The sequence below is a fragment of the Melospiza georgiana genome, chromosome 12 (assembly GCF_028018845.1).
Source record: "Melospiza georgiana isolate bMelGeo1 chromosome 12, bMelGeo1.pri, whole genome shotgun sequence".
In the NCBI taxonomy this organism is placed as follows: Eukaryota; Metazoa; Chordata; class Aves; order Passeriformes; family Passerellidae; genus Melospiza; species Melospiza georgiana.
Window position 1 is genome coordinate 9,675,792 of NC_080441.1, and position 27,383 is coordinate 9,703,174.

The 27,383-nt window shown below is 44.7% G+C and overlaps 1 protein-coding gene across 3 annotated transcripts in view; it reads left to right on the forward strand.

Annotated features, from left to right (window-relative positions):
• The window catches only part of GRIA3 (glutamate ionotropic receptor AMPA type subunit 3), a 142,343-nt gene extending 115,417 nt beyond the window's left edge, over positions 1-26,926 (forward strand). The window contains exons 13-16 of one of the 3 annotated variants that reach the window (XM_058032486.1): positions 5,139-5,386; positions 5,942-6,056; positions 23,733-23,980; positions 24,561-26,926. In XM_058032486.1, coding sequence (XP_057888469.1) covers positions 5,139-5,386; positions 5,942-6,056; positions 23,733-23,978 — 609 coding nt within the window. In that variant the 3' untranslated portion in view covers positions 23,979-23,980; positions 24,561-26,926. Of the gene's footprint in view, positions 1-5,138; positions 5,387-5,941; positions 6,057-21,495; positions 21,611-23,732; positions 23,981-24,560 lie in introns of those variants that run through there. The other 2 variants (XM_058032487.1, XM_058032485.1) reach the window with 2 other exon arrangements.
• The last annotated feature ends 457 nt before the right edge of the window (positions 26,927-27,383 follow it).

Below are 27,383 nucleotides of genomic sequence, written 5' to 3' on the forward strand. Positions count from 1 at the left end.
GGCCCATGCAGCAGAGGAGAGTGGTAAGTCTGCTGCTCTAGGACCTTTATTGATGTTTCTGCTTACCTTTATGTGTGTGCTGCAGTTCTGGATGCTCCACATGCTTTTTTATTTTGCTACACTTTGTTTATCACTCTTAGTTTTGAAGGCAGAGGTAAAAAAATCAGTACTACCTGAAATTTCTTGAAGTATAAAACAGAGTTATACAGTTATAGAATATATAACTGGATTTTTAAAATAGCATTTATTTGATTATATGTGGATTATGACTGGATGATCAACAGCTCTCACCTGTAGGAGAACAATTTGTGCTTAGACTGCTGGGAAATCACTTCCTAGTCCCTGTCATAGGAAATTAAGGACCATTTTAGTAATTTTTAATAAAATATCCCAACAGGGTGCACAAGGAGACATTTTGAAGAAGACCTTCAAGTTGTGGAGGAGGTGGTAGGGAGAGCTGAATGTTCTAAAATAGATAAAGGGCATCTCTGTAACATTCTTTAACTAGAAAGGAGCAGCCTTGCTTCCTTCAAATACAGCAACTTCACCCCTACTCAGTAGTGGAGGAGGTGACACAATGTCACTTTTAGCAGAAGTGTGAGACAGATGTCTGCAGAGGGGGAAGGGAATTCAGTCGTTGGGAGAAGGCTTCATATTTAGAGCTAAATTTAACCAGTGTCAAGGAATTGTCCAAGGTGTGCTGGGGTCTGCTAGGTATCTCTAGGTGATTTAGGATGTACAAAAGTGAAACCAAGGCATCAGGTCCAGCCCAGCTGGAGCTACATTTGTAGATGCTGGATTGAAGAAATAGCTACAACTGAGAGGCAAATGTGCCTCCTTCCCTTGCCTGTGTCACTCACCCAGCCCTGACTGGCCATGCACACTCTGGCTGATTTTTCATTTCACTGCTGGAGTCAACCACACAGCAAAACTAGGAGAATTAGAATGAAAGACAGTGTTAAAATTGTGCACTGATGGAATTGGCATCTTCTTTTCAAATGAATGCATTGCTACCCAGAAGAAATGTGTATTTAGGTGCTGATTAGTAACGGGCCAAGTGAAGTGAGTCCTTGGTACGAGAGCTGCTGGCTCTGCTGACATGGAAGGGAGCTGCCTGCACCCTTGGCTGGGGTGTTTGTGGCTTATATTTCTGCATAAACATATCCAAATAAAGAAAAAAAAAAAAAAAGCCAGCATTATTGACAAAGCAAAGGCCAGTTCTATTTATATCTGCAGTAAGGCTGCGATAATGAAGACGCTTTAATGTGTCTCAGGGCCTAGATGAAACACTGAAAATGTTGCTTTTAAGAAAAAAATTATAATAATATCCCCTTGAAATCCCAAGGAAATGTGTGTGGTGGACTTGTGGAGAGCAATATCAAAGAAATAGGAGTTGCAGAGCATAGGGAGTTAATACAGTTATGGGCTTTGAATTGGCTTAAATCTTTGCTTTTAAGTTTTTTTTTTTTTCGTAAGGATCTCTTTAAAAGTAACACTTTATTGACAGAGAGAATGTTTTACTGCCACTGAACTCTAGCAACAGTGCAGATCTGTCAGACCTTGCCTTACTTAGGAGTGTAAATCCTTTCTCTGTGGTTGCTTCTGCTGTCTGGCCCCTTTTATGGGTGTCAGACTCCTAGGGGGGCTGGGAGAGGCAGTGTCAATGTCTGCAGAGGAGGACAGATGGGTAAGAATGTTCTTTCAACACAGAATTTGGAGCTTTATAGTTAGGAAAGACATTTTTCTTTTCTGAAAGTCTTTTAGGGGCTTCTGGGGTGGTTGAGTTTTGTGGAGGCAATTGGAAAAAATATTTACTAAAATATTTTTCTGTCATTTCATCCTGTTGCATCTTTGACCAGCTTTAATCAACTGGTTGTTTCATGGCATTGAGCAGGTTTAAAATATGGCTCTAGGAGCAAAAAATGCCTTTGGGCATTGCTGAGCAGGTGTCACTGCTCTTCTGGTGGCAGTGTCCCTTTCTCCAAGCAGCCTCATCATAGGTAATTAATTTCACTTATTAGGAATTTGGGTGAATGGCTGCAAAAATCATCACTAACCAAGCAGGACTCAATGGCCAGAACCCATCACATCCCTGGTCCTCTCTCTCAGGACCCCTGAGATCCTCAGCCAGACTGTGCTCCAAAACCAATACATGCCTGATGCATTTTAGATTTACCTTTCCCAGTCAATACATGCTTTGTTTGTTTCTAGCTTGAATTTTTGTCTACTTCTACCAGATCAGATAGCTATTCTTATTTAGTTAATTTGATGATAACAAGATATTATGAAAATCCCACTTGGCAGAAGAAGAGGTGGACAATGACCATATAGAAATGGGAACTGATTTTTAACTACATCATCCAGAAGAGTTAAATGAAGGCAACAGACTATAAAGCTTAGGCTATTTGTTGAAGTTGAAAAGAGATCAGGTTTTCAGTTGTAGAATTTGGTTTTCTGAAGCATGAATGATGATTTTCACCCTTTGCCCTTGGAACAGGGAACATGCTTTGTGGACCACGTGCAGCCCTGTGCATGCTGTTGGCACTCAGAGATAACTGGGATTATTAACAATGCACAGATGTACTGGCCATTGCTTTCAGGTAGTCAGGCCAGGTGGAAAGAGTATGAAAGAACTTATGACAGACAGGTATGCACATGTGAGTTAAAAGATTGAAAGGAAAAGAAATTCTGGTTTATCTGGGTAATTAAAGGCACACTCTGCAGAGGAAAACAAGCAAAAGCATACGTAGAGCATGCACAATTTGGAAGGCACACGAGATCAGCTTGCTGAGAGGTATAAAGAGTAAAGATGGTTTTCTACCTTCCTTTTGTCCCTTGGGTGCCTGTTTGCAAATATAAATGGCCAGGTGTGTTTGTATTATTTATGTTAAAAGAAGATGAAGGTTGTAAGGCAGAGAACCTTGAAACTAAGACACGCCAGGATTGCCACTGCTCCTGCAGTCTCTGTGTTGGCCATCCAGGCTGTTTTATGTTCCCTTCGTGCCCAAGAGAGCTGCACAAGAAGGGCTGGCAGGCTGGCCAGGGGCAGTGCCTGGGACACTGCCTGCGCTGCCACCTGCACGTGTACAGAGCTGTCACCTGCTCTGCTGCCCACGGGGCACAGGGAGACACCACTTCTGGTATCCCTGGAATCCCCACAGCCCCTCTGGCAGGTTCCTGGGAGCCATGCAGTGCCCTGGGCAGCTCCCAGCAGGGCAGGAGATGAGGAAATGCCCACATCCATTAAGTGGGTTGTTGGAAAAGCAGGAGCACCAAGTCAGTGTGCTCGCAGAGGGCACCTTGAGCAGGCAGTGATTATCAGGGTGTGGCTATCAGGGTGTTCTGGCTGCCAGCCCATGGGAGCCTGGCCCTGAGCCCCAGTGAGATTCCCTCCTTGGGCAGGATCCATGGTCCTGCAGTCAGCTGAGGCTTAGCACTCCCTGCAGGGGCTGAGCTATCACATTCAACTCTCAAATTCAGAGCCACCGTCCTCATCTCAGGCTATTCAGTGTTTAGTGTTGCAGGGGAAGGTCAGGAAAATCCAGATTCCTTCTTTCAGCTGGGTAAGGACCATTTCAGACCCCAGTTACATCCCCCTTTGTCCTGATGCTGGGCAAACACAGCTGTACAGCTCCTCTTTAGTTAAGAGATGCTCTCTCTGACTTGTTTTTCACCCAGCCACCACCCAGCCAGCCCCTCTTGATTGTTGTCTCTCTGATTTCCTGTCGTCAGATGGGCTGATTCTAATTGGTTTGCATTTTCAGTTGTTTTTCAGTTCATCAGGAAGGATGAAATAAAATGCTGCCCTCCATGCTCCTCTCTATCCACTGTAGCAGCACCAGCTGAGCAAGTTAATCTGAGGAGCAGTGCAGGCAGGGCTTACTCCCTGTGAAGTGTTTGGAGGCTGGTTGTTAAGCATTACATTACTCAAAGTGCATTAAATTGTCCTGGATGAGGAGGAAGCATGTCTTGATCATCAAGCTGATGGACATTAGCAGTCTTCCACCACAAGGTTGCTAAATTTGAACTAGATTTAGCTACTGCCTCCTTCATTCCTATTCTGCAGGGAAAGCTGTGGACAGGGAACTGGCAAGGAATATGAGGCATAAATTCAAGGTACCCACAACTTGGACTGAAAGCCTTATATAAATCTTTGGGATTTCTAGACTTTGGAGAAATGCAGTTTGCATTACTGCTTTCTGTTGACCAAGCAGGAAAGTTTAACTGGTAGTCCAGGATACAAATTCTTGACAGTCTGGAGGTGGCTTTGAGATCTGAGGGTGGCTTAAATGTTACTGGTGGGGAAGAGTGAGAAGGGGAAGTAACACATTCCTCAACATTTCAAGGTTTACAAAGCTTGTATGCTGAGCTAGAGGCTGTTAGGTTTTGCTCAGTCTCAGAACAGGCAAATCAGGAAAAAATATAGATGGGTGACAGGCAGTTAACCAGTGATTTTTTCAGCTTATTGCTAATATTTGTATTTGCTGTCTTTTAGGAAAATGGGAAAACAAATTTTGAATATTTGACTATTGATTCATAAAACATTTTGTAATTACTGTTTATATCCCTTGTTTGAGCATCTCTGTTGGCAGCCACTAGAATGTCATGGTCTCCTATATCAGAGACCTGCCATTGCCACTGTGAAAAGCACACTCCTGCCTTGCTGAAAACTTGTAATAGGCAACTGCCAGCCCTTCCTAGCTGCAATTAGTGTAAAAAAAAAAACAATGCTGAAGATTTGTGTGAAGAGGGAGAGGCTCCTTTGGCATCTGTTGGCCAAGATGGGTGAGCTGGGATTTCTCATCCTCCCTCTGGTTCAGTAGCAGAGCAGCACACGGGTAGGTAAACCCAGCACAGAACAGGAGCTGAGGCTGGGATAGGCACACACCGTTGCTCATTCTGAGGCTGCCAGTTACTCAGCAATGAGTAAATAAATGTCTGAGATTTGCTTCTCCCTCCCCAAACATTTTGTCTTTTGGTCTTTGTTCAGGGGGCAATGTATCTCTCTCCAAGCTACCTTGACTTCTTTGATCTGTTGAATCAGCTCCAGGGTGTCATTATACCTCCAAGCCAGCTAAGCCCAAGGAGCTCAGTCTTGCCAACATGACTGTTCATTTCCCTCCTTTCATCTCTCCCAGAGGTCAAAAATAGCTGTCTATGAGAAAATGTGGTCGTACATGAAGTCGGCAGAGCCCTCGGTGTTCACCAAGACGACGGCGGACGGGGTGGCCAGGGTGAGGAAGTCCAAGGGCAAGTTTGCCTTCCTGCTGGAGTCCACGATGAACGAGTACATCGAGCAGCGCAAGCCCTGCGACACCATGAAAGTTGGAGGCAACCTGGATTCCAAGGGCTATGGTGTAGCAACCCCCAAAGGCTCAGCATTAAGGTGGGTGGAATAATATAACAATATCCATGTTGTTATAGTATTCCACCTACCCTGATGTATTGTGTTGTCATTTTCTTTCTTGTGGATTTTGAGGTAACTTAAAAGTTTAAAATCTTCAATATTCCATGGAGTTAAATAAGACGGTAAATTATGGTTTCATTTATTTAATGCATCCATTTTTTGTGTTCTCTTCGTGTTGTCCTCTCTGATTGTTTGTTGCTGTTTTAATTTTACAGTTCAATGGCTTTTTCAATTTAAATGGTAAAAGCCAAGTTAACCTGCCATATGTGACGAATGTTAACTGCATGATGTGGTGTTGTTACTTTTTTTCTCAAAGACGATTTCCCCATCCCGCACACTTCAGTTTTGAGCAAATGTTATCCTCCATGCCACCTTCCAATATTTAACCCTGTATTTGCTGTACAGACATTTTGATAGCTCCACGTTCTGTGAAATTTTAGCCAATTTGTCCTCTTGTGCTCCTTTTTTTATACGTTACGATTATCCTAAGCATTTGTGCATTTTTTCTTACAAGTTATGTTTTATCGTTTCAAGAAATGCTGTTAACCTGGCAGTATTAAAACTGAATGAGCAAGGCCTCTTGGACAAATTGAAAAACAAATGGTGGTACGACAAAGGAGAGTGCGGCAGCGGGGGAGGTGACTCCAAGGTCAGCCTCAATGTCACCACAATCGGGTACCTTAGCAAAGAGTAATCGGCAAGGCTGTTATTTTGCTTCTCAAGAAAAAAAAACTCAAAAAGAAAGCAGATGAAAATTATTTCACTAATTCTGGTGGGGAAAAATACCTCTGATTTCTTGTTCAGTAGCTCTTTCAAAGAAACAGTCTTATTTAATATCATCAGCGGGTTTGTTCGAGCTTGGAAACCTTATTTAACTAACAGATAGAAAGCCTAGTGTTGGTGAGACCTATGCAAAGTAAGTCAGTGAGGTAATTGTGCAAGAAACTGGTGATCACCTCTGGTCACTGTCCCAACCCTTGAGAGCAAGGGTTTATGAGACTTTTTTTTGCCAGGGCCAGCTGTGCCAGCACAGACCTGGGTGAAAGAGCTCCTCTTTCCTTTGGCCTTTTGGGAAGGTTTTGGAAATGTTGCCTGGAGCATTCAGATGTCACCTTTTGTACAGCAGTGATCAGTCTTCTGCACACTCCTGTGCAGGAGCCCTGAGTCTGTGTTTGACATGCCTTTGATACCGATGTGGACTCAAATCTGGCTCTGGTGGCAGTCGTGGCAGCCTTATCACTGCCTTCTGCTGAGCTGAGGCTTCCCCCAGCCTTCCAGGCAGCCTGTACTGCACCTTCACAAAGTTACTTCAGTGAGCTCATGTATTGCAAATGTTAACTAGTGTGCTTTCCTCCTGCCAGCTTTGCCCTGTAGGACTGGCAATCCTTTTCTGCAGTCTTTAACCCAGTGAGGATAAGCTGTAGCTAGAGGTGGCGGGGTGTTGTTGGTCACTGTGGGTGCGAGAATTACCAAGAAAATTAATTTAAATGACATTGTTATACTGAAAAGTATTGAAATTCATTTTTATAGTGACACTCTCCTACATTTAGTAAAACCACATCTTTAGGGAGCAATAACTCCTAATCTCTGCAATAAAAATGCTTCAGATTTGGTCCAAAATCAATAATAACAGTAAACTGCAGTTTCGGACAATTACTGCAAATTACTGCTACAATCTATTCATAAGAGTTGCATACAGTTGGCTATATAGGAAATTGCTCAGCTCGTCATGTCTACTGCTAGCAAAAGCCACTGTGTAATATTAAAGGAAGGAAAAGCTCTTGAATTTGGATTGATTCAGTAGCTGGAGGTCTGCAGTGCTCAGCAGCAGCCTGGAGATGAGCACAAGCTTTTTTATGCTTTTTAGCTCTGCTGCTCATCCTTCACAAAACATTTTTATATGTCATATTTGCCAGTATATTAAATGTTTAATATCCTCCTGGGATCCAGCACCTCATTGTCTAATGCTGCCTCCCTGAAAAAAAACTCTTCATACAAACCAGCTTCAGTGAACTTCATTGCTTCAAGTTCATTGAATTAAACCCAGCCAATAACACTTACAGCCCTAAGGAAACTAAAGAGGGCTTTTTAAATGGCTACAGTTAGGGCAGGGCCATCCTTCTATTTTTGCTTGTGCTGGAAGATGTTTTACAAAGAACAATGCTATTTGGCAGGCCCTTGGCCTGGTCAGGCGATGTTGAGGGAGTGGAGTCTGGGGTAACCTCAGCTGGAACCCAGAGAAGAGGGAAGGGGAGCAAACACAATAATGTGTGTTTTGCTGGTTTAGTCCCGAGTGATGTCTGTCTGCAGTTTGTTGTAGCACGCTGTGGTGAAGGACTTTGAGCTATAGATGAGGGGTTTGAGCTATAGTCACCAGCTCTTGGGGCACAGCTCAGCTGGCAGAAGTCCCCAAAGAGGAGAACATGGGAGGTAGAAGACCTCCCACAGAAGACAAAGCTAAGGGAGGTGGGGAAGGGGTTAGTGGCTGTTTCTAGAGGTGTGGTAAATCAAAGGGCTTTTTTGTCACAAAGTGGCTCTTCTTTTGAGGTAGTTCTGTAGGCCCTGAGCCCTGCACACTGCAGTGTGGCTCCGTGGCAGCAGACAGGCAGAGCCTTCACAGCACATCCCCATCACTGGCCAGGCCCTGCCCCAGCCCAGCAGGAGCCCCACTGCCCTCTCAGGAAAGATGAGTTCTGGTGCTGCCCCTTGTGCACTGCAGCTCCAAGAGTCTTGCTGGCCTCTCTCTCCTCACTGTCCTCCCACCAGAAGTTGCCCCCATCATCTCATCCCATCTCTCCAGTTAATTGTTTATATGAGCACAGCTTCATTTGTAGGTCATTCAGAGGAGTCACTGCAAACTGTTATTTTTTTCCCTTTTACCTTAAAGGAGGTGGCAGCTGGGGGAATGAGGATGGGGTGGTGCAGGTGCCTGAGGTGCAGATACAGACCTTGCCCTCCATTGCTCACTCGGGGCAGCTCTCTCTACTGGCTGAGCTGACAGACTCCTCTCTCAGCTTCCCCAGTAGAGACCCGGGCTTGGGAAATCGCTGCCCCCAGTTGGCAATCAGCCATTTATTGCCTCCTGGCAGTGGGTTGTGCAATGGGTTGTGTGTAGATGTGAGTCATGGCAGACTGCTGGTGCCAGTTTCTTAAGCTGAGTTCCTCTGTGACTGATACTTTAGCTCTTGCTGAAGGCCAGAGGTGAGTATGAGCCTGTTTGCTTGTGCCAGTGCCATCGTTGTACTGCAAAGGACCCGGCCGCCCTCCCTGCTCGTGCTCCCTGCGCTCTGGCATGCGGTGTGCCCGTGCTCCGAGAGGAATCCTTCTGAGTTGTGAGTTTGTCTCGTTACCGTATCTCACCACCTCTGGAAAATTAAACAGTGACTTCCATTTTCACAAGGATTTTTGGGTCTTGCAGTGGGAAAAACGAAAGGTATTCAATTGGCTTTCTGCAGACTTTGAATCTCTTGGTTTACAGAGTGCAAGGTTAGGCCTGTGGGCATTCCATGCTCCTGGGGTTCACTTGTAATTCAAGACTTAAGAGATTGTGCCATTTTAATGAGTTTATTTTAAAGGCCTCAGCTGATATGTGTCTTGTTTTCAGTGCTAGCAGTCTGTGCCAGTGCTGGTGTGTGCAGAGGGTGCCAGTGTTGGTACTGCCCTGGCAAAGGCAATGACCCAATTTCAGTAGTGGTCCTTATTTAACAAGTCTGAAGGGGAATATGCTCCATCCGTACGTAATTTCTCTGGGATGCGTGTCAATACATGTGGGCTGACTTGGCTGATGCAGACGTTCTGGTACGTGCATCAAAACTCATTCACTTAGCTCTCCTAAATGAGCTTGAATTTAGTTTCATGGCAAAATTATCCTCTCTTCAAATGCTCTTATACATGCAAACTGAAAGTTCTCAATCATGAGAGAATACAAAATAGCAGTTATAAAAAACACATATTCCAGGAAATATGTTGCAGTGTATTACAAGTTTGGAAACTAATTATTTTGTTTATTATACAGTCCTATAATCTTGGAGCTGAGTTATGGCTGAATAGGGATTTAACAAGAATTAGACAAAAGGAGATGCAGATGGCGGTCACAGCCTGAGTGACTTAAGTGAAACTAATTATTCAGTTGCATAGGAACAATTTCCTGCTAAGATAAATTTCCATAGTTCTGCTGTTGATAAATTTCTTGTATTCTTATACCTTCATGGTAACATTTAATGACAACCAACGTGGAAGGAGAATGTTTGAATGCAGCTTCTCATCAACTTTACCTGCCAAGATTCCCTGCTACTTATTTGACTTAATTTCTTTAATATATTCTTTTTTAGGCTGATACCTCTTTTGGACGACACCAGAGAAATGACATGCAATGTAAATTATTTCATTTTCCAATTGTTTCTTTTTAATCAGAGAATTACTTTTCCAGTTTGCTAGTTGAGTTCTGCCCTCAGAGTTGTGCTCCATACAATATTCCATTCCCAAGACCTTCAGAGCTGTGAGTGTGGTCATTAGCAGATGGGATCTGTTCCCCTGTGTCTGTGTGCTGTTTTGGTTTGATACATTTTCAGCACAGCCGTTAGCATTTGCAGCATAACTTTTTTAAGTGGCATATTTTTAGAAGAAATCTGTTATGCTTTATTTTAGATGATACCTGATGCCTAAAGAGCACCATTGCCAAACACGTCGTGCATAAAAGAGGACATTTGGGGAAATGGCTATCTTAAAAAGATGCAGCACGATTTATTTGAGCCATTTGTTTGAAATTATGTTCATCAGCATGAATTTCCTTGTCATCCATACTATAGGCCTGCGTTATGAGCTGGAAAAAGATAAAATGGCTGATCAGAGCCAGTGACAGTAACACAGAGCTAATTCATGCTCAGAGCTGGGAAAGTAATATGAAATTACTGTATTGTGCAAATTAGTGACAAAGCAAAATAATGCTTTAAAAGGAAGACACCAGAATATTGGTTTAATTGACAGCTATTACTTTATAGCGTATTAAGAAATAATACTGTGTATGTTTTGTGGCAGTGATGAAGTCTTAATGCTCTAGGAGTTCATTGGAGCATCTCAGAGCACTGCCAAGAAGGGCAGAGAGCCTGCTCTGGTTTGCAGAAACAGCAGTGCTGTTGTGCAGTTTTTTGGGGGTGTTTTCCTGGAAATGGAATTGGGAGAAGCAGCACTATAATTTGGAAAGAGTAGGTTGCCTATGCTGGGGAGGAGTTGGTGGAGTCAGAACCACTGGTGTCCAAGAATGTGGAACTGTTTAGTTTTGCCAGTATAACCTTTAGCATCGTGGAGACTGGCTTTGCTGCCTTGCCAAAGCCATCTCAGACCTGTGTGCAAGGAGACCTGTTTGTGCAGCATTAATTGTGGCAGACCTGGGGCTCCTGCCTAGACACCATGTCCTGCCTTTATGGCCACAAGAAATCTTAAAGACTTGTTAATTATGCACTCCTTTTGATAGGTGGTGCTTAACAGTTAATTTCCATAGATTGCTTACATGAGTCATTTCTCCTGCACTGTAAGTATCAGTATGGGAAAAGTCAAAGCAGAAGGCTCTGTGGTACTGGAAAAGGAAAAAAGGAAAACCATCAGCTGGAAGTGGAGCTCCCAGCAGCAGGAGCAGGGCCCTTCCTTTGTATGTCTCCCTGGGGGTCTGGGCTTGGTTGTTTCTCTTTAATACTAGCTGCTGTCATTTAACATACAAAGGGAAAAGTAAATGCCTTTCTTCTTCTTCAAAGTGACTCTAACGTTTCAGCATTCTGCTCACGTGGACACAGGCACTGGTGCTGCTCTGTGGATTTCTCTGTGCTGCTGGGACTGTAACCATGGGCTGAGTGCCTCTAGCTTTTGTACACAACATAGCTGTTCCTCGAATGTCTTGTGGACTAGCCTTGGGAGTAAGCAGCACCCACCTGCAGCCTGCTGAGGAGCCAAGAGCAGGAGTCACAGAAGAAGCCGTTTCAAGAGGAAAATAAAGATGGGGGGAAATGGATGTGCCTAGAGACAAGAGAAAGAGAAGGTGAGGGGATAGCCAGCATGCAAGGTAAGTTGAGTCTCTTGCTCATACCATCCAGGTTAGAAAGGACCCAAGCAGTGGCAGGAAAGCTCCATGCTGCTCTCTCAGATTTGTAGGTTTGAGCACAATGTTGGGCACCTGCCCTCCTTTGCTCTTCTTCCACCCTCTCACCACATCCATACCTCAAGTGTCAGGCACTGCTGTGAACGAGCTGCAGTGACTTGTTATGGCTTGTATTTCCTAATCCAATCAGCCTGTATTATTGCATTAGCACTTGGCACTTCTCTTAAATTATGATCCTGTTAGTACAGAGTTTAATTTGTTTGAGCTACATTTGTGAAACGTGTAAATATTCTTTCGTAGAGACACTGCTGCTGCCAAACACAGGCTGCAGACTCTGCAGAGAGCAGAAGGACCTGCAGCCTCACCTGGTAACACATCTGAGTCTGTAGAGGTGTGCACAGAGTGTTTATAGATGATGCAATGAGATCATGCCCTCAAACACCTTAATTTAAAATGCATACCTGGTGACCACAAGGATAAACTGGATGCTCCAACCTGTAATGGCAGGTTACTCCTGCCCAATAATGGAGACTATAACAAAGTTCTGTTATGGACAACTACTGCAGCTACTGAGTGCTCAGCAGGAGCTAAATCCATCCCTTGGCAGCCAGGGAGCTGCAGCCCCAGGATACTCCTCACCATCACTCAGGGCCACAGGGTCTTGAGCAAAGGGAACTGCTGCTGGCTTTGCTGTTGAGGAAAAACATCCACTGCCAGGGGATTTATTGCTCTGCCTCCAAGCACTACCCCAGCCATCAACATGCAGCATATTTCTTTTAGGTGCCTGGGGGATATATAGGGCTTGAGGTGCTGAGTTTTAAATTTTCTAATTGTGCAAGCTCTTTGTCTTTCCCAGCTAGATGGCTTTCCCTTTTATCCCTTCCTCTGCTCACCCATAAAGCATTTCAATCCCTCAAATGTTGACTCTTGGAAATGTGCAACTGCTGGTAATACAGGGCAGGGAAAAAGCGGTGTGGGTCTGAAATGGTAGCAAAGAGCAACCAAGGGGGCTCGTTATTTAAAAAAGAAATGCCCAGTGCTTTTTGCATTTTTTCATTGAATATTGAATGTTCAGTGTGGAATACCAAAGATCACTTTTTGATACAGAAGGTAGGAAGTAGTGATTGACAAGAAGGAGCAGGGATTGACCATGTGGGTTTTTGATGTATTTTCAGGGCTCTTTCACTCCTCCTTGAGGTACCAGGCAACTGTAGTCTTTCAACAAATGTAGTGGGTTTGGATAAGGAGCCCATTTCCAAGCAAAGTCTTCCCCATCCCTCAGTGTGGGTGTGTCACAAAACATGAAGCCATGGCACAGAAACATTGCTAAATTGGTAAATTGCAACAGGCAGCTGGATGATCTGATCTGAGCAAGGGCAGAGCCTTTGGACGATGCACTCACCCGCAGGTTTTGTATCTATTCAGAAGTTATTTCAGTAACAAGATCTGACAAAAAGTCCATTGAATAGTTACAGATCAGGCTGGGATTTATACAGCTTGGGGGAATAAAGTGCCTTATTTGATTTAGATGGGTCTTTAACCTCGGGCGATGCCCTCTAGAGAGTAGTGCTGGACTTGCTGTATCTTCCTAGATTGTTTCTATCTTTATATTTTAATGATACCAAGATGGTTGTTAGTGATATTTTTTATGGTATCCTGTCAAATTAAGCAGAGAGCCTGGACTTGATTTCTGCCTTTGTCAGTCCCTGCACAGCCCTGTGCCTGTGCAGGCTGGCTCAGGGATGCAGCAGTGGCCACTTGCCTTCTGGCCCACTCAGCTCCAGTCAATAGCACTGGAGGCTGCATTCAGCATCACCTCCTCTCCTCCTGCAGCAGGGCAGGGAAGGCTGGTGGTTCTGTGTGATGTGTGTGAGTGAGGGGTTTCTCTGCTTGGCTGGAAGCACTGCCAGGCAGTGGTGCCATTGTTCAGGGTCACACTGAGGGTAGCTCAGTTGGTCAGAGCAGGGTGCTGATAAGACCAAGATTGTGGGTTCAATCCCTGTATGGACCTTTCATTTAAGAGCTGGACTCACTGGTCCTTGTGGGTCCATTCCAGCTCAGAATGTTTTGTTATTCTCTAATCTCTGTGCTCTTCAGGTATTTGCCTCTCAGAGCATGGTAAGTGTGGCGTGTCCCACGTGTCACAGCAAGCTGCCCTCTGTGCTTTCCCTGAAGTTAGGGGGATTAGCTAGTGACACCAGCAGGAACAATTAATTCAGCATTTTCAGTAGTTTTGTCCAAGAGGATTTTAGGAAGCATTTTGGATTTAGAAAATACTTACTTGTTTGCACCTTATTCTTCTTGCCTTTCTCTGACACTGTGAGGTGGATTTTAGAAACCCAAGTGTTTAACATCTGAACTCTTTGATGTTATAATGGTTTTGGTTGGGTTGGGCTGATGTCAGCAATCCCAGGGATGTTCATAGGGAGCAGCTCTGGTCATAAGGAACAAAGGAAGACGTTTCTTGCTGTAAAAGTGAGAGTGCTCCAAATATGTCAGATTCCTAAACTAAAAGGATTAGGCAAAACCAACAGGGATTATTTAATTATAAAATGAGTTTATTATTATTTAAATATAAACAAGTGAAAAAACACTTTATAATGTACTAACCAAGACCTGGTGCCACCATGGACTCTCAGCTCCTTCACATCACTGAGATTTGGACAGGAGGGTAATGAGCCTTTTGCAGAGGCTGAGCCCTTGGTCTGACTGTGGGGCTTGGCCAGGTGAGAACTCTGATGCAGAGGGAGGATGTCACCTGTCATTAGGAAGGATAGATTTGGACTCTTAGGAGGGACAGATTTGCCAGAAGCCTCCTGTGGCTTTATGTTGCTCTGGTGCCACAAATCAGCAATAAATCTGGCCTAGCCAGATACTAGACCAGAGTTACAGCTGTTCTATGCCATGCAGTGTGACATAGCCAGAGCCCAGGGCTGCCTTTGGCACTGTGATTTCACCTTCTCCTGGCACCCAAAGGGCCAGTACCAGTACAGGGAATCACAAACAGCTTTGCTGTAAGTGCTGCATCCCAAGGGATGTGTGCCTGCATTTCCATGACACTTCTCCAACCAGAGGATTTGGTTGTCTGCTGTTGTGCTGCTGGGAAAAATGAATGAGGGCATGTTGGCAATACACAGGATTGTGCATTGTGGTAGCTGCAGTGTTAAATACACAGGGAGCTCTGTTAGCCAAGGACAGTTCTGGTGACCATATTTGCTGTATGTTTGGGGCCAGCATCCATCTGCTTTTGTCAGAAGGATCCCTACTGCCACTGGCCTTAAATTGCTTAGCTTCACCTCTTAAATGAACTCTGTATTGCTGGGTAAGATGGCACATGTCCCTCCACAGTGCTGCTGGGGACATGGATGTCCTGGCCAAGTAGCCTGCAGAGCCTGTGGAGCTCTCCTGTGCCGGGGCCACTTGTGAGCAGTGAAGCTGCAGTGGTTGGAGGTCTTGCCCAGTGTTTGACATCTCCTGAGCCAGCCAGGCATCCCTCCCTGGCTGAAGTGCTGATCAGGTCTGCTGCACCTTGTGCTCTGCTATCCTGAGCCACAGCCCCAGGCACACAACAAGAGAGAGGATGTTTTCAAGACCAGAGAGGAGCTCTGAATGCTGAATGATATTCTGACCTTCCTTCAAGTTCATGGGTGATTTCTTTACCTTCTACCCCTAAAAAAGCTATGTTTGGATTCTCAAGATGGCTGCAAGCAACACTGTTGTGAAAATGCCACACTGTGCTCCTGATACTCTACAGAAAATGAGGAACCAGCTGATGGTGAGTGAAGGAACACTTGCGGCTGTAAAACCCAGGTAGTGAGAGGAGCCCATGGACTGCCCTCCCCATCCTGTGCCACCCCGAGGAAGCCCTTGAATTGGTGCTTTGAAGAGCCTTGCTTGTTGCACCTTTACTTTGCAGCTTGCTTTTCTGAAAGATTGCATCTAAAAATTGTAAATGAATTCTGAGCAATGGTTTGTCTGGTTTGAAAGGAGCAGTGTGCCGTCTGCCGAGTTCATTCACTCTCCTTGGCAGTGATTGGGTTTGGGTATAACATTTATATTACATCCATTAGAGCATGGAATGGGATGTGAATTATCCAAAGCTGTTCCAATCATCACTTAAATCTTTTCTAGATTGCAAGTAATAAACATAACTACAGTGTTGCTGAGACTTCATGCCACTCAAACACCAGTTAGACAGAGCTGAAAAATTCTGCAGATTATTGGGTGAGTTGTTCAAGTCCTAAAGTGACTTCTGTTCCCAGTTCTCACCTCTAGTGGTCATTGACTGCTTGTATCACCTGCTGCAACTTTGAGGACCAACCCAAACACTGGCAGCAAAGGCACTGGCATCTTTCCTGGAAAATGGCCCTTTCCTGGCAGGATCGCAATGTTCTTTTCATAAATTAGCAGTGCTTTTCCAAGAAACTGCTCAGATTCTTCACTACAGTCCAAGTTCCTTCAGGAAGGGGTCCTGTTTACAGCACTAGCACACAAACATGATGGCCAGTAACTGGAACCCACCTGCCAAAAGGAGCAGCCTGGCCAGCCTTTGCAGTCATCTGTGGGACTGCAGCCTGCTGGCCATGTGTCTTAAGCTGGTAGAAGTTAGTGATGGCAGTAGGTGGAGCATCTGGTTTAGGGTTGTCTTCTTTAAATAGGTGCAGGTGGAATCATGACAATTAACCTGAAAAGCCAATAATGACACCACTAAAAACCTATAATTTATAATTTTAGAGGGTCAGAAGTTCTACCTTCCCACTTTCTGGACTAATAAAGATCTGCCTCTTCAACAATTAATTTACTTGTCTTCTACTTCAAGCTTGTTCTGGCCAGAAAGAATGGAAAGAAATAACACCACCAGTTTTCTCAGTGGAGATAACATTTACTGCAACTAATCTGAAACTGGGGCTTTGGTAAGAGGAGGCAAGGCAAGAAATCTCTCGGACAGGTAAGGCTGTCTCAAAGAGAAGAGGAGAGAGCAGATGGCCTCTGAGTCATTGTGTTCCCTCTTTTTTATATTAATTGCATGAATAGAAGATGGGGAATAATGAAATATAAAAGTAATAAATGCTTTGCAAAGAGCACATAGCAGCTCCTTCTTCTGAGAAGGAGCATCTGCATGGTGAACCTACTCAGTCTGGGAACAATGTCATGTTTTGTACAGGATCAACCTGCATGACCAAGTGCTGAAGCACCTCCTGAATTTGAGGGAGAGGTGGTCCAAGTTTTTAAATTTAACCTGAAGCTTCGGGGATGCAGCTCAAGGATGAGATTTTAATGAGTTTGTTTTTCAAAAGTCAGTTAATTCCATCAGTATCATCCTGTCCTCTGGGACCACCAGCAGCAAAGGGTGCAAAGGGCGTCTGGGTCTGGTGTCCTGCACCCAGACAGGCTGAAGTGCAGCAGGGAGGAGGCCCCAGGGCCACACAGCAAAAGGAAAAGGAGGTCCTCTTTGGGATGGTGTCATATTAAATCTGGAAGAAGACTGGCACAGCTTGTTTTCTAGCAGTAGCTGATGGCAGAAGAGGGGAAGATTATGCTGCCAGCACCTGAATGGAGTCTCCTAACAGGGTGGCAGAGAAATGAAGCAGCTGAAACACCAATAAACCCCACTTCTGTCAAGGTATAAAATCGTGTTTGTGGCAGTCTCTGTAAAGCCTATAAAACAGGTGGGCACTGATCTTACAGTCATGCTGCTCTTAAAAGAAACAATCATTGCAGATGGCTTAATTCCCCTCTAAGGGCAGTACTATCCCTTATGAGGCTCCTGGTATTGTTTCTCTAAAGTGAAGTCTGACAATCATTTGTAGAAAAAAAATCTTAGCAGGGTTTGGTAAAGCTGCCCAAGAGAACCAGCCTCACAGGTTTAAGCCTCTATGATTCAGATCATACTGGATGAAAAACAAAAGCAAGGAAACAACAAAATCCTTCAGTTGTGGGAAGGAAGAAAAACACTGCCAGTATCTGGACAACAATACCATCCTGTGGAATCCACAATGCTGATATCCTGGTCCAAATGGCCTCATCTCATTTTCTGGGCATACAGAGCACAACAAGAGAACAAAAGCTCTCAAACCTCTGAACATTTTACTTTTATCAAAGCAACCAAGCTAACAGAGTGAGGTCTGGAAACCACACAGGGGAGATGAAAAAGAATCCCATCATAAATTAAAGCATGGAAAAACAGTGGAAGCCACCTAAGAAAGGGCTGAGGAGTTCATAGGATATTCCATACAGCTCAACAACAGAAATATAATTTAAAAAAAAAAAAAGCAACTGGAAAGCACAAAAGTATCCCAAGAAAACTACACAGAAATTGAAGTCCTTTGAGACAGAGCCCCAGAAAATGAGGAAATCATCCTCTGAAGTGGGCAGTGAGAGAAGCAGGTGGCTGGTGACACAGCCTTCCCATGGGACCCAGACAAGTCATTTAGTGTCTCCATTCCTCTGCCTCTAAGGCAATTCTAAATATCTCCCCTCAGTCAAGCAGTCCCAGGACAAGCAATGACAAATCCCCTTCCTGGACCCAGCAGCCACCACTCCTGGAAGAACCTTGCAGTTCCCCCCTTACAGAACACTTTGCAGCTTGGTGCCTTGGGCTGGCTGGCCCAGGCAGGGGGCTGGCACTGCCCAAGGAGCAGCTCAGTGTGAGCTGAGGGGTGACACAGAGGATTTGTGTGCCATGGGCACTGCTGAGCACTCAGTGAAAAATGCCAGGATCCAGACATGGCTCTCTGCACTTCCATCAGAATCTCAGCCAAAGCCATGACTGACTCTGACTGTTAAATTGAACCAGGCTAGACAGCTACTCAGAGATGAGCAATGGGAAAATGCATCAGCAACCAGGCTCACTTTCCAATATTTCTACTTAGCTTGGGAATTTGGGATTTGAGGAGTCCATCCTGCACCTGCTCGTACTGCATTCCTGAAGTGCTGGACCAGGGGTTGCAGAGGCATCATGCCTTCTCCCACTGTAAGGTTTCTCAAATCCTGCTGCCAAAGAAACAGCTCATGCATTAGGAGGTTTTGGGATTTATTTCCTGGAAGCAGGCAAAATTGTTCCTTAGGACTTTGATGAAACCAAATCACCTCTCTTCTACCCAGGCTGAGGGAATGTGGTACCTCACCTGGCAAACAGGACTGTGACAAATGATAATGAAAACCCCATTTTAGGCAAATTCCCATCTGTTTAATTAAGATAATTTTAGTTTACTACTTTTTCCTTTTTTTTTTTTTTTTTTTTTTTGGCAGTTGTGTGTGCACAATTAGCTGCAATCTTGGCTTAAAAAAAATAAAGCATCCTAATTAGCATATTAAGCCTCCTCATTTCCCAATACTGTATAATGTTGTGAAAGCTAATCTATAATGTATTGGATGTTATGCAAATTCTCAGTACTCCGTATGGGGTTTACAAAGGCATGCAAATTAAAAATAGTGTTTGGAATAGGACTGGGGGGAGGGGAAAATTTGCACAATAAAATATGCAGGTAGGAGGAAAGGTGTTTATAACCTTCTTTCTATTGTTTGTGTATTCTCAGCTGCACAATGCTTTTCAAAGCTGAGAGATGTATTGCATAAAATCTCTCCAAATTGGATAGTTTTTAAATGAAATTTAAAATGAGAGTACTGTTCTCTGAGCAATAATTCACCCTGCTCTCTGCTGGGGCTTGTAAGGGGAAGGTAAAGGCACTGAGCTTTCACTGGCTGGCATTGCAGGCGTGCACAGCTGCTCGTAGTGTGTTCCTGTGGGGGTCTCTGGGGGTCTCAGCACAGCCCAGGAGGGTCTGTGGTGGTGGCTTGGCCAGGACCTGTCTGCTGCCCATCAGTGAGACCGAGGGGGCAGGAGTGTTCCCCTGGCTGCTGCCCATCGCTGTAACCGAGGGGGCAGGAGTGTTCCCTGCCCCCCCGAGGTGTTGGCAGTGTCTGGGGGTGTTCTTTGATCCCGTTCATGTTTCACAGCCTACCTGCAGGAGGATGCAGGGGGAGCTGCAGCACAGCTGGCTTTTAGGGTGCCGCTGGCTCCTGCTGGAGGAGCTCAGGCTGCTGCCGGTGCCGGGCCAGCAAACACGGTCTGTCTCCTGTGGCTTGTCACTGCCACCCGTTGGCTGTGTCCAGCTGAGTGTGTACAGCCAGCCCTGATTGATACTTAATTAGATTACAGCTGCTGCTTAAAAATAGCCATTTTATAAAAATAAAGTCTTGGCTGGTGTCAAGCTGAGCTCTGTGCAGGCCAGGAGAGAGTGGTGCTGCCTCTGCCTGGACAGCCAGGCAGCTCTGCAGGCGGTGATGGCAGTGCTGCCACTGGGACCAGTGCTTGTCCCCACCTTGATGGCTTTCCCCTGCTCTTGCCTCCCTGTTGGCCTGGGTGACACTACACAGGCTCATGTTGGAGCAGCCATGGAGCATTCAGGAGCTCTTGAATATGATCATTTTTCTCATGATAGCCCACGAACTTCCTGGGCTTGGCTGCCACCCTCCTGCCTAAGGACACGGAGCATCTCTGAGAGCAGCCCTTCCCAGCATCAGCCACCAGCAGTCTCACAGCCATCCCAAAAGCAGCTTCTTGGCACATGAGGGAACAGGGCTTTTCTTTACCTGCTACTTCTTCCAGCATCTTGCCCTGCCCCAGGCATGGCAGGGCTCAGCCATTCTTGTTGCTCAGAGTTGTGAGCCCTCCCAGTCTGGGGATGTTTCCCTAAGTGCCAGTGTGCAATTTAGCTTATATTGAAGGTGTTTTGTATAGGTCTTGCTGCTCTTTCTCCTGAGTCTTTTCTGCTCTGCAGAGAGTCAGACACTTAGGGCAGGGGTGGGAGAAAGGCAGAGAGCAGCAAGAGCCAGACATGAGGCTGGCACTGGGGCAGATGTGGGCATCTCCTGCATCCCCTCTGCTGACAGCAGGCCTGAATGGACCCAAAGCAGGCTGTGCACCTGTCTGCCTGGTGCCATCCTGTGCAAAGTGGTGCAGCATTGCTGGGGATAAAAACCCAGCCCTGTATGGCCCTGGAGCAGGGATCAGAGCTGTTCAAGCAGGAGCAGGAGCTGATGTCCCTTACACAGGGAGCCTGCCTGATGGAAACAGCAAGGAAGAAACCAAGACTTCACACGAGGAGGAAGTGGAAATGACAAAACCTAATCGAGAGCTCCTCAGGTGCTGCTTTCCCACATGGAGGGGCCAGATGAGCTCAGCCCCCCTGGGCTGTGGGCTCTTGGCAGCACGAGTCAGCAACTCCATTTATCCTGCCAACATTTCCCACCCTGGGCACTTTCAGCCGGCATTTCCATATTCATCAGTTTGCTTCACAGAGGTCTGCATTTGCTTATTTTCTGCTGCAGTTCCCTGGACTGGGGGAGTTGGAGATGCAGCATTTCAGGGAGTGCAGCTGAGCACGGTGCCTCGAGCGCAGCCCCTGCAGCGCCGGCAGCGGGAGCTGGAGGAGCCAGCGCGGGGTGAAGGGGCTGTGGCAGCCACAGAATCCTGTGATGGCTGCAAAATCCTGTGATGGCCACAAAATCCCCCTGCAGAGATCCAGCCTGGGGGTTTTGGCTTTGCAGATGTGCACAGAGACCCGCCAGGCGCAGGGGCTGCTGAGGATCAGGGGCTACAAGCGTTGTTCCACCGTAGGCAGCCACAGTGGCCGGGGTGGGGGCTGCTGTCTGTCTGTCAGTGCAATGGGGGGCCCTGCTGGATCAAACCCACCCAGATGTGTAAAGCTACTGCAAGTGCCTGTGGCACACCAAAGTGGGAGATTGGCCTTGCTTTGTTTCTACTGCCTTCATTTAACAGTGAGTGCCGATTACTCAAAGCGATATGGGCAGGACCTGGTAATGTAGAGATGCTCTAGCCTTAACTTAAGGGGATGATCCAGTTGCCTGCAGTGTAAATACTTTGTGGCCAGGAACCCTGCTTTATCGCTTTGTATAGTTTTAAAGTAGTTTAAAGATTGAATAACATAAAATAACATAATATAATGTTATTTATGTTATTTCCCACGTGAAGAACTCCTGTAAACCTTGCAGTATTGAAACTCAGTGAACAAGGCATCTTAGACAAGCTGAAAAACAAATGGTGGTACGATAAGGGTGAATGTGGAGCCAAGGACTCCGGAAGTAAGGTCAGTCGCTGAAGGTCTTTTTGTACTGATTAGCAATCACATTTTGACCCACTGTTTGTTTATACCAAGAATGACTTTCAAAAATTGCTATTTACATTTTGAAGGTTGAAAGAAAAGAATAGAAAAAAATAAGTAATTTTCAGAACATGACAGCATTTTTCTTATGTGCAGTAACAGACTGTAGTTGTAAGTATGTTTCACTGTGTGAGTATTTTGCTAGAAACATGCTAAAAGAAGCCCCCAAAGCCTCCCAAGCTGGTGTCTTCATTTAAATGTGCAAGTTTCAGCACAGTCACTGTCTATTATTCAGGCCAGCATCTTTTCTTATTTTTATTGAAAAAGTCCATTTTTGTTTCAAAATTATTACTTAGGTTCTCTACATGTCAGTTTGGGAAACAGTCACATGCTTGCTAAGGGCACAAATTTTCAGGACAGACAGCTGATAAGGAAAACCCTTTCCTGCCCTATTTGCCAATTCATTTTAAAATTGATTGGATTTTTTTTTTTTAATCTAGAAATACTAATGGTGAATCATTACCTAAATATTGTATATTCTTTTTTATACTGCTTTGAACCATTTTGCTGCTGTACTGTCCTGTCATCCACCAGCTGTGCTGTGGGGCTGTCCAGCCTCATGCAGGACCACTGTAGACCCCAGGGCAGGTCCCAGCCCTGAGGGGGATTGGCCCAGTAGCTGCACACTTAAATTGTAGGGAATATTTATTTACACCATTCAGTTAAAATTAGGACCTTTTTTTCATGCTTATTGACCCATTGGGGAGAAAAACTCTGTAAAAGTGCTGGGCTTGTTGGAGTGAAGGACATTTTCAAAGGCACCAAGAGGAGGAGGAATCCAGCTCCAGCTGAAATCGGTCGCAGTTGAGTGCCTAACTCCCTTGGTGCCTTTGGAAGTGCTCTCTGTAATCATTCAAACAGAAAACTATAATTTCAGAGCACCCTTTCAGTGTCGGAGGACAATTTCAAGTTCCAGCGAAGCCAATAATAAAATTTCATTGATTTCAGTAGGACTGGAAGTTGCTTAGGACACAGCCCGGTAGTTGTTGTGTCAGATAAATTTGGGATCATGGGATATCTAAATACACAGCAGCTGCCAAAGGGAATTGTGATAAAAAAGAGGTATAAATGATTAAGATCTTTAGTGTAAATGGCAGCTTGTTTGCTACAACCACATGTATCCAAACTGTCTGTGAAACACACAGATACTTACAAGGTAAATCATATTTTACTCTGACTATATGCAAATTTAGCTCTCCCTAGAGAGAACTGTTAACTGAGCTCTGTCAGCAGTGCCTGCTCTAGGCACAGATAAATTTCTTTGGTACCTGCCTGTCCACCTGGGCCAGCGTGGTGTGGCAGCCCAGCCAGCTGTGCCAGCCAGGAGCTGTTCCTGCCCACAGCCACCACCCATGCAGCAGCAGAAGGGTTGCAGATCTATTTAATCCCATTCCATAACCTTGTTTTAAAAAATGCAAGCATCTCCCCTATCTGACATGTATTGAAGGAAGATAAACCCTGACCAATGATTTTTGTGTTACATTGTCTGGTTTCATTCAAAGGTGCTAGTTTAGCCCAGGGCTCTGCTATTTGACCATCTTTCCAGGGTGTTTTTTTTTTCCCTAACTGTTGAAAAAAGGTAGTTAAGTTCAGCAATATCTCAAGAATTTTACCTACATTGACCAAACCCAAGTGTGTAGTGGTTTGGCTTTTTCTTTTTCTAGTTTTGTCATGGCCTTCTATAAATCCTGCTGTTTTATGCAGCCACCAGCACAACTTTCCCCCAGTGCCTTTGCTACCAGGGATGCTCGGCCATAGGCAACCTTGCTCTGGGACACCAAAGGCCTGGGGAGTCAGTGGCCAAAAAAGCCTCCTTGCCTTGGAGTGAGCCAGGGTTTCACCCAGCACAGGGTGGAGGGCAGAGCAGGCGCTGCTGTGCAGCCCCGGGCTCGGGGATGGGGGGACGGCCCTGCTCCGAGGGCCAGACACTGAGCACCATGAGTGTAGCTATTCCAGCTAGGCCTAATGCAAATAGCCTGTTGTCTGTCTGTCTGTCTGTGCGTCTGCTGCTCTCAGCAGAGCTAACAGCCTGGCTGGTTTCTCTTAGGACAAGACGAGCGCTCTGAGCCTGAGCAATGTTGCGGGCGTGTTCTATATCCTTGTGGGAGGCCTGGGGCTGGCCATGATGGTGGCACTGATCGAGTTCTGCTACAAGTCTCGGGCCGAGTCCAAGAGAATGAAGCTCACCAAGAACACACAGAACTTCAAACCTGCTCCTGCCACCAACACCCAGAATTATGCTACCTACAGGGAAGGCTACAACGTGTACGGCACAGAGAGTGTGAAAATCTAGGGGTACGGCTGCGGGCCGGGAGCAAACCCTTCTTCTTTCTGCCCTTTGTTCAGCTGTCTGTGCTATTCTGTTGTGTGCACCAGGGCTGCTGCAAGAGGCTTTTGAAACACCATCTTGTGGCAGTTTCTAAGTATGAGTCATTTCAATTTCTTCCCTGATCAGAAGTAGGATCAGAAGGGTACAATTCTGTCTTATACACAGAGGAAGCTGGCTTCATGCCAAAGTAACTCCTCTCTCCAGCATCGAGCTAGTTCAAATGAAAGTATTTTGTTAATTGCTTTAAAAATCACTATAATCAGAATTCTCATCTCTCTTGTCACCAATCTCTTCCTCTTTGTTTTGTAAGCTATAATCAGATCAGGTAAGTGCTTTTAGGAAGTTTCAAAAAAACTTGCAATACAAAGAAACCTTCTACACTAGAATTCATGATTTCCAAAGCAGAAAAAGTAGAGTTAAATTGCAGACAAATTATTCTGAAGAGGCCTGGTTAGCCCCTTGCCCACAATCTGTGCCTCTCCATGGGCTGAGCTCCCCTGCCCCTCGCTGCCAGGCAGTGATGAAATCTCTCTGGTTTTATTTTAGATCTTCACCCTGACAGCATGCAAGACAAAAAGCAGCAGAGAATGTGGCTACTTCATGGATTTGGACCATCTGAGCCAGTTGTACTCTCTCCGAGGTGTCAAGCATGACACGCATTGATGATGGTGCAATGTACTTTTAATAGGAAAAACTGGTATTTTTTCCTTCAGTGCCTTATGGAAGACTCTGAGACTCACAACAATGCAAACCATCACTGAAATATTCTTGCTTTGCTTCAAAGAAGTAAAAGAAAACAAAGAGAGGAAAAGAAAAGAAAAATAAAAAAAGAAACAAATGGAAGGGAAAAAGGACTGGTAAAAAGATATTGGTATGTGAAAAAAAAATTCTTGTAAAAAAAGATCAGTGCAACAAAAGCCATTCTTTGATACCACTGCACAGTAACTGAACTTGTGTCCTGAAAGCAGCTGCAGCTGGTTTCATCAGCCACCCCAATCGTATCAAATTATGAAACTGCTCCTGACACAAAGCCTCAGAAATCTGCGGCGTGCAAGCGTGGACTGGCCTGCCACTGCTTGTATGAGCTGATGTCAAGATGTTTCAGTATTTACTTACAGTGGTGTCATTTTATTTTTTTTTTCTGAGCCACTTTAACCTCTCCAGCTAATTTGAGCAATTCTGTATAGCAGCAAAAGGAGGGAAAGAATCCGTGAATTCAAACCAATTAAGGTCAATGACTGTGAATCTGTAAATCCAAAAGAAAGTAATTTGTGGAACTGCATGTCTTGCTTCCAGATCAGTAAATTAATTTCTTGACAAGGTAGCTAAAGTGCGGGAAGAAAATATTGCATTCCTTTTTTTTGTTCTATCATCAGGCATACCTACAGGTGCTTTATTAAAATGACATTGGGTGGCTTTTAAAATTAAAAAAAAAAAAAAGGAAAAGCTACTTGCAGTTTAAGTTCAGACCATATATCTCTTTTCTTGCTGTGCATTTGAATTTTAATTCACTGTTTAATATCAAGCAATGAAGCAAGAGAGAGGCAGGTCAGTTTTTCCCAGGCCTGCTTCTGCTTCTCCCCAGTTCTCTCCCGCCCAGCGCCGTGCTCAGCTAACGCTCCTCAGCCCCGGTCCTTGTAAAGCAGAAGCAAGGGAAGAGGACAGTAACTCCGGTTTAGCTGCAGTTCCAGAGTAATAGTAAGCGATCTAACACGACTCCTGCTAGTACTGTTATACTCTATCAGCTCCTGCCAGCTCTTGTTTCATGCCTGGTGAGAGGATGCTCTGTCCCTGCCTCTCTGTGAGGAGGAGCTCACTGTTACTCACATCCAACATCTTAGACAGCAGCATTTCAGCCTTGAACCTCTGCCTGGAAACTACTTAACTTCATCTCTAAAAATAAAAATAAAAATTAAAAAAAAAAAAAAAGGAAAAAGGAAAAAAAAAACCACAAAACTTTAAACATATTGTCAATCACATGGGAAATGTTCAATGGAATATCTGCTTACTAATTACCTCTAATCGACAATATGTATTTTCCGTAGTTTATGATAGAGTTTTATTTCATCAATAACATACAGTGAAAAAGAAACTCATTTAAACCAGTCTGACCCTTAGGCATTTAGTTTGCTGATGATAGATTTGAACTTTTAATAGGATTTAAAAACAAACAAAAAGCAAAAAAAATAATAAAAAGAAAAGTCTTGTTAAAAATATGTATTTCCAACAAAATGTAATATAAAATCATTTTAAAAGCTCATAGGAGAATAATTTATTGTTCAAGTTTTTAACGGGATATTGACAAAAAATTGTTTTGTTTTCATTTTCTTTTCATGAAACTCTGATTTTTTTTCAACTTCTGAACACGATCACGTCCCCAGCAAGGGTGAGTTAAAGCTGTGCAGTTATGAGTTGTATTTAAAACAAACGTTTTTCTTAAAAGCTGTATAAAATATGTATGTTTATCAGATCAATTTTTAAGAGTGGAGGCTTCACACCAGTGAAGGGAGTTTGGTAAATGGTTCGATATTTTTTAAACTTGCATGTAAATCTAAAATGTGTTGAGTGCTTACCAATTCTGGCTACCAACTTCAAGCTATCAGAAGTTTGGCAGTAGTCTCATGATGATTTGTTTTGGTATATTTTTTTAAATTTGTTTTGCTTCAGGGGCTTAGGGGGTTCTCTCCTTTTTTTTTTCTCTCCTCTTTTTTGTTTTTTTTTGTAATTTAAGTTCCTATTTTTGGTCGTTGAAACTGCACTTGAGTGAGCAGAAAAATTGCCAAGCAAACTAATGGCTGTAAAAGCATAAACTGCATGTGTGGACATCAATTACTGAGCCTCATTTTGATGAGGTGTTGTACAAAGGGTTTTAATACATTTTGTAAATAAAACTGTAAAGAAAAAAAATTAAAGAGCTTGCTTCTCTTTTCTTCGGAGGAGAAAGAGTCCCTCCCTCCTGTGCTCCCTTTGGCCAGTCTGGGATCTCCTCAGATGTTCCCACAGAACTTTGGAAAGCTTTGGGTTGGAAGGATCACCCAGTCCCAACAGCCCCACCTGGGCAGGAGCACCTTTCTCTAGACCAGGTTCTCAAAGCCTTTCCAGCCTGGCAGCTTAGGGGCCCCCAACTGAGCTGAGGACACTGCTGGAAAATGGGTATTCCTGGTTTGGTAACCTGCAAACCAACCAATTTTTTATTTTCTTGATGATGGAAACTGGTTGATCCTGCAAGGTGCAAGGAGCGCCCTGTGAGGAGCAGGGGAGAAGCCTCAGGGCTGCACCCAGGGTGGGAGATGCCCTGCCCTGCCACTGCAGTGGGCAGCAGTGTGGCTAAATAAATTCCTTAAATATTCACTACACAGATGTATTTTC